This window comes from Carlito syrichta, unplaced genomic scaffold (assembly GCF_000164805.1).
Source record: "Carlito syrichta isolate Samal-C Ts95f unplaced genomic scaffold, Tarsius_syrichta-2.0.1 Scaffold304234, whole genome shotgun sequence".
In the NCBI taxonomy this organism is placed as follows: Eukaryota; Metazoa; Chordata; class Mammalia; order Primates; family Tarsiidae; genus Carlito; species Carlito syrichta.
The window spans coordinates 345,771-351,594 of record NW_007248330.1 but is presented as its reverse complement, the minus strand read 5'-3'; the positions used below and the strand labels follow the sequence as shown (position 1 = coordinate 351,594).

Below are 5,824 nucleotides of genomic sequence, written 5' to 3'. Positions count from 1 at the left end.
GATCCTTCCGCCTCAGCCTTCCAAGTAGCTGGAACTACAGGCGCTTGCTACCATGCCCAGCTAATTTTTTTTTTAATTTATTGTAGAGATGAAGTCTCGCCAAGTTGCCCAGGCGCGTCTTGAACCCACAGGCTCTGGCAGTCCACTCACCTCGGCCTCCCAACGTACTAGGATTACAGGCTAAGCCACCGAGTCCGGCCTAAAATAAATACCTTTAAAGAGTAACCTGTGAGGTGCTCTGGTTGAGTAAAATGCACATGTTCCAGTGCATGGATTTTGTAATCTCTCTTAGCTTCTCAGTAACATCTTGGTTCTCAGCTCTGTTCATTGTGGGTAAGGTGGCTCCATAGTTGAGTCCCAGATATCTGGGGTGATATACTTTGATCTCCCGGAGAACAGTATAACACCTCTTTCTTCTGGTACCAACAAATGTTCTGGCATGTAACATGTTGAGAATGAGTGATACCTTAAATATTTTTAATAGCAATTTATCCTTGGTTATACTCAATGAGTCTACTCTTTCCAGAAAACCTCTTTCCTTGGTTCCTTTTGTACTGATCCCCTTTTGCTTGCTTACTTGCTTCTCTTAATCCTCAAACATGCATGCATTCAAACACACAGACCCTCTCCTTCAAGCCCAATTTCCTCCTTTTTTGCCTTTTATCATTAGTTTTCACTAGTGGCCACATGGAAGACCACAAGAATTCCTCTGATGGCGTCCCTTCACAGACCACTCATGGCATTCCTCAGTGGCTCATCTTTCTGTAGAATATTTGTGCTGCAGGGAGAGGTTGCCATTCCTCTCTCCAAGTTCCAAAGCAGATGACTCTTAGACATGGCAGTCCCATGCTGCTTCAGTGACAGACTCACTTTAGACTTGTATTTTCTTCCCCTCTCACCCTTGAAGACGTGGTTCATCTCCTTTCCCCATTTCACAGAATATTTTTGTATGAGAACATTAAAAACTACACCCTTATGTTATGTTTCAACAGGTTTAAAAATGTTATCTTTGAAATCAGTCCAACAGAAGAAGTTGGAGACTTTGAAGTGAAAGCCAAATTCATGGGAGTTCAGATGGAGACTTTTATGTTACATTACCAGGTGAGTACGCACCAGGTGGAACCAGAAGCTTTCTGCATGAGGCTCTTGTCAAGGTGGGGAATAGATGAAAGGAGATCCATTGGGAGGAATCTGCCCACAGCCAGCACTGAGCTAGGCTCCCCAGGGGGGCGGACCTGCGGGTTTTGGTGTGTGTCTGGCTTGCTCTGTGCATTCTAGAGAGCCTCTGCAGATAGGCTGGTCCTCAGAAGACCTTTCTCTGAAGCTGCCACTGAGTGCCACCACAAATGGAGCTGACGCCTTAACCTCGACCAAATTCTTTGGTACAAGTGTTGACACTACAGAATTATAAGCCTACTCAGTGACTTGGAACCTTCTTTCTCATTTTGATTTTATCTTTGATACTGAATACTATCTTAAATTCCAAAAGAACTTTTCAGTGATTCATTTTGTAGTGTAAATATTCCTAATTTTTTTATTTTGAAATATCTAATTTTTGCACAATAAAAAACACCAACATTGAGAGAATTCCTGAGTAAACTCCAGACTCCTTTAGATTTATGGACATAGCACCTAATAGTCTCTCCTGTCTCATTCTTGCATTGCCCACATAGCTGTGCTCTGCTACGCTGGTCAGGGGCCTTTCTGTGTACGTGCATTTGGGCTTCTGCTCAGACCCTTCCCCCCACCCCTCCCCACCTCTTTTGTTCAACATTTTTTGAGTACTTGAATATGTGTTGCCTCCCCCAGCCAAGCCACAATAGGTGGTTTCCCCTTTGCTTCTGTAGCCCTTAGAGACATCCTCTGTTTATAGTAGGTGTTGACTTATTTCCCTTCTGCCCACTAAAACCGGACAGGTAGGACTTCTTAGTCATCCTTTGTTTCCTTCTCAATGACCAGTAGACCCTTAAACATGTTAACTGAACAGATGTGAAATGATTCTGTGATACACTAAGTATTTCCACCACAAAAAGAAAAAAAAGGAACCTCTTGTTCCTTAAGTTTCACTAAATTCTGTTAGGCCAACCAGTCTCCCCGAAGTAACTTACTCATTCGTATACAAATTCATTTCAATGCGGAATGACTGTCAGATATGAAATGTTATGCTAGGCGCAGGCAGTGTATCATGATATCAGCAGCCCCCTGGAGGTGCAAAGATTTTTCCAGAAAATGAATTGGTTGAAGTTTCGGGGGTCCTTTCAAGACCTTTGACCCTTGCTTTCTCATCACCAGTTTTCTAAAGTTCAGGGATGAGATCGCTCAGATTTCTTCAACTTGCTCTGGATAATGAGGTAATGGGGAAAGCAAGAGCTTTGCTGTGAGATCTGATTTACCCTATCCGTCTCTGCTCTGTTGGGCAAGTCATGCAACATATGTAAGCCTCAGTAGCTTGTCTTTATAGCTGGGATAATCACACCTCATAAGACTTTTGGGAGGACTTAAAAAGATAGTATATAATGTGCTTACACAATGCTGAGCACCATATGGTAGACGATAAATGGTCTTAAATAAAAGGTCCTCCCTTTTTCCCTTGCCTTCGGGGTGGAAAAGCTTTTTCATATGAAATAGAAATGGAAGAATCTAGTAGATACTATTGAGACAACATTAGTAACCTTGTCTCATTTTCATTGGCTATTCTATTTCATCATAGGTAGAAATGCCTTCACCTTTTCCAGGTTAAAACAGGTGACCCATAACAGATTAAATGGAACAAGTCATTGTGACTTCTGAAATAAAAAGCTTAGATGTGTGTGACAACTGAACATGCTACTTTTTCTTTGCGCGTTTGGTGAATTTTGATACGAACAACGTGACTTCCTACCCCAGATTAACCAGAAGATTCCCTTGGCCAACACGCCTTGTTGCCCCAGCTCTCAGGGCTGTGCAGTGGGCAGTTCTGGAGCTGGGAACTTTCCTCTCGCCCCAGTTTACATCTGGCACCCAAGGCATGCATGCCTCATTCCATCTAGATCCCTCTCTACATCGTGTCCCTTCTTTTCTTGTTCCACAGACTTGATTAACTGTCAAAATGTTTTGGTGTTTTTTTTTTTTAACAGGACCTGCTACAGCTACAATATGAAGGGGTTGCAGTCATGAAATTATTTGATAGAGCTAAAGTAAATGTCAACCTCCTGATCTTCCTTCTCAACAAAAAGTTCTACGGGAAGTAAGTGATCATTTGCTGCCAGCCCAGAAGGATGAAGGAAAGAAGCCCCTCACGTCTGCCTTCCTGGAGTCCTTCTCTACTCACTGGAAGCAAAGACCCAGCCCACAACAATGCCTCAATCTGATACATTCCCGATGCCACATTTTTTATTCCTCTCGCTCTGGCGGGACAGTTGTTGCCCTCTTTTGTAATGAAATTGTGTTTCAGGCTTAGTCTGACCTTTCTGGGTCCTTCATTTTCTTCCATCACTTAGAAAAGAGTGGAACTTCCACTCAAATCTGTTGTTACAGTCTTAGATGTCGCATTTCTATATTGTAAGCTTTGGTGTCTGTTCTAATTAACAGTAGGGATGATAGGATTCAAATTCTTTTTAGTTAGAAGTGGAAGCTGTTAGCACCAATAACATACATGCATAGAAGATACAATTAAAACGTCAGGTTATCAGCAGTTATTAGGTTGTCATTTAAAAGTGAAGTTCCTTTATATTCCTGTCTCATCAATAAAATTGAAGGAATTGGGGAACATGGGTTCTCTTCCATTCTGGGTTTGTTTTTTTTTTTTAATGGGCAGGAGCTCATGGAAGTTATTGTTCTTGTTCTAAGGAAGCATTTCTAGAAAAAAGGAGATATTGTTTTTAAATCTCACCATCAAATTTGGACGATTCTATTTGTGTAACTCCCTCACTAATGGATGGGAGAGTCCCACTGATGAAATTCAGCTATTGAGGTAAATTCCTAATAGGCTGAAGCACCCACCTGTTTGTATGGGTGTAGAGATTGACTCATCCAAACAGATAGTGCACTCCTTCCCTGCAGCAGAGGAGTGGATTAGTTCTAGCTCAGAATGTAATGTTTTAAAAACTTTTATATCTTAAGAGTACCTTATTAAAGCATAGATTTATTTCTTGAAATGCGGGTGATAGGAATTTTAAAGATTTATATAATATTTCATAAGCCTTTAGGATACTCTAAGAAAAGAGTTTTTAAAAATTGGTTTATTTGTATATCTGAACTCTTGAAACTTTCTTATAGCTGAAACACTAGGATTTAGCTGCAGGGTTGCAGAGAGATAATCCTGCCTTAAGTAGTCCAAAAACAAACAAAACCAGTCGCCCAGGTTATTGAAATCCATTTTTCTTCCCGTTTCTTTCTCTTTTCTTTTGCTGCCCACGTTGTGCCTTTATTTTATAAAACCTAGTTTTCTGGGCTTAGTCAAAAACAATTCAGCTCTAAACATTCAATTGAGGAAGCATTTGTTCTTGGATTAAAAAGTCATATACTTTTTTTTTTTTTAATCTATCCAGGAAAATATATTGAAATCATGCTACTGAGCCTCTATTTTCTTTGATATTTTGGTTCAGTATTCTTTTATCATAAAATATAAAACAACATAATAATAAACTAACATTAAAAGATTACTGATGTATATTTAAAGCCAGCAAATTTTAATTAATAACAAAGTATGTGGTATATCCCTATTACAAATATAAGTATAGAAGAAATATTTTTATGAGACTCCTTACTGAGTCAGGTCCATGGTTATAGCCCACAAGGAGGCATGGAGTGGTAGGAAGGATTTGCCACTACCATGACCTTGTGTTTTGGAAGATAAATTTTTAAGTAAACATTTCCCTCAGATTAAAAGAAGATGTCATTACTACTAGCATTGTCTCAAAAACTAGGGCCAACCAAAGTGTGTCAGCCCTGTTTCCTTAAAAGAGGTTGTCTATCCAAAGGCCCCATCCAAGACCTACATTAGTAAGCAAAGTTTACAGCTCCTTCAGTCAAATATGTAGTTTCAGTTATTCTTTAGGATTATCATTCCCTAAACAAACCTCTGATGCAAAATAGCACAAAGCGGCACTTGAAGAGTATTGATGACCATATCGAATAACGGTTTTAAATGGCATCGAGAATGCCCTCTACAGGCGCTGGAACGCATGTGGTCTCGTTCTTTTATTTATTAGTGTAGCCTTCTCTGTCTCATCTCTCTCCTCTGACCTCTTCAACCAGCCATCATGACATTTACCATGAATTTCCTTCCTCCCAAGAATTTGGACTGCCCATCAGATTGTTGCTGCACACAATTGCCTTTGTATCTCTGTATGAAATAAAAGGTCATTTGTTCATGTTTGTGTTTGGTTTTCTCAGTTTTATTAACAGTGCCTGCTAAACTGTGTTGACTGGAGTGAGGTTTAATAGTGAAAACCACAACAGAAAACAACCCCTTCCTTTATAGTCTCTTAAGGGAGCAAACACAAGTCTGCTATCAAATCCCTGAATAGCCCAAAGTGATGTTTAATGTGTGAGTTTAGCCTTTTTGAATAGAATATGCTTCAAGTGTCAGCAACATAAAAGGGGGGGGGCACACATAATGTCACTTAATTCTAGTTGGCTGCTGGCTGGAAGCTTTAAACTGCAGCAGCATTTGACATTAGTTTTTGAACATCAGCACACTAGTTGCTGAGTACTAGTCATAGTGTGCCCCTCAGGGGCCTTCTTGTGACATGCAGGTCACCAGAAAAGACTAAGGGAAGGTGGATATGGAGAAAGTAAACCAACAGCAGCGGCCAAAACAAAAGTGGCTACAGCATCAGAA

The 5,824-nt window shown here is 40.3% G+C and overlaps 1 protein-coding gene across 1 annotated transcript in view; it reads left to right on the top strand.

Annotated features, from left to right (window-relative positions):
* IQGAP1 (IQ motif containing GTPase activating protein 1) overlaps window positions 1-5,358 on the top strand; it is a 112,898-nt gene extending 107,540 nt beyond the window's left edge. The window contains exons 36-37 of the mRNA XM_021713112.1: window positions 993-1,101; window positions 3,117-5,358. Coding sequence (XP_021568787.1) covers window positions 993-1,101; window positions 3,117-3,230 — 223 coding nt within the window. The 3' untranslated portion in view covers window positions 3,231-5,358. The remainder of the gene's footprint in view (window positions 1-992; window positions 1,102-3,116) is intronic.
* The last annotated feature ends 466 nt before the right edge of the window (window positions 5,359-5,824 follow it).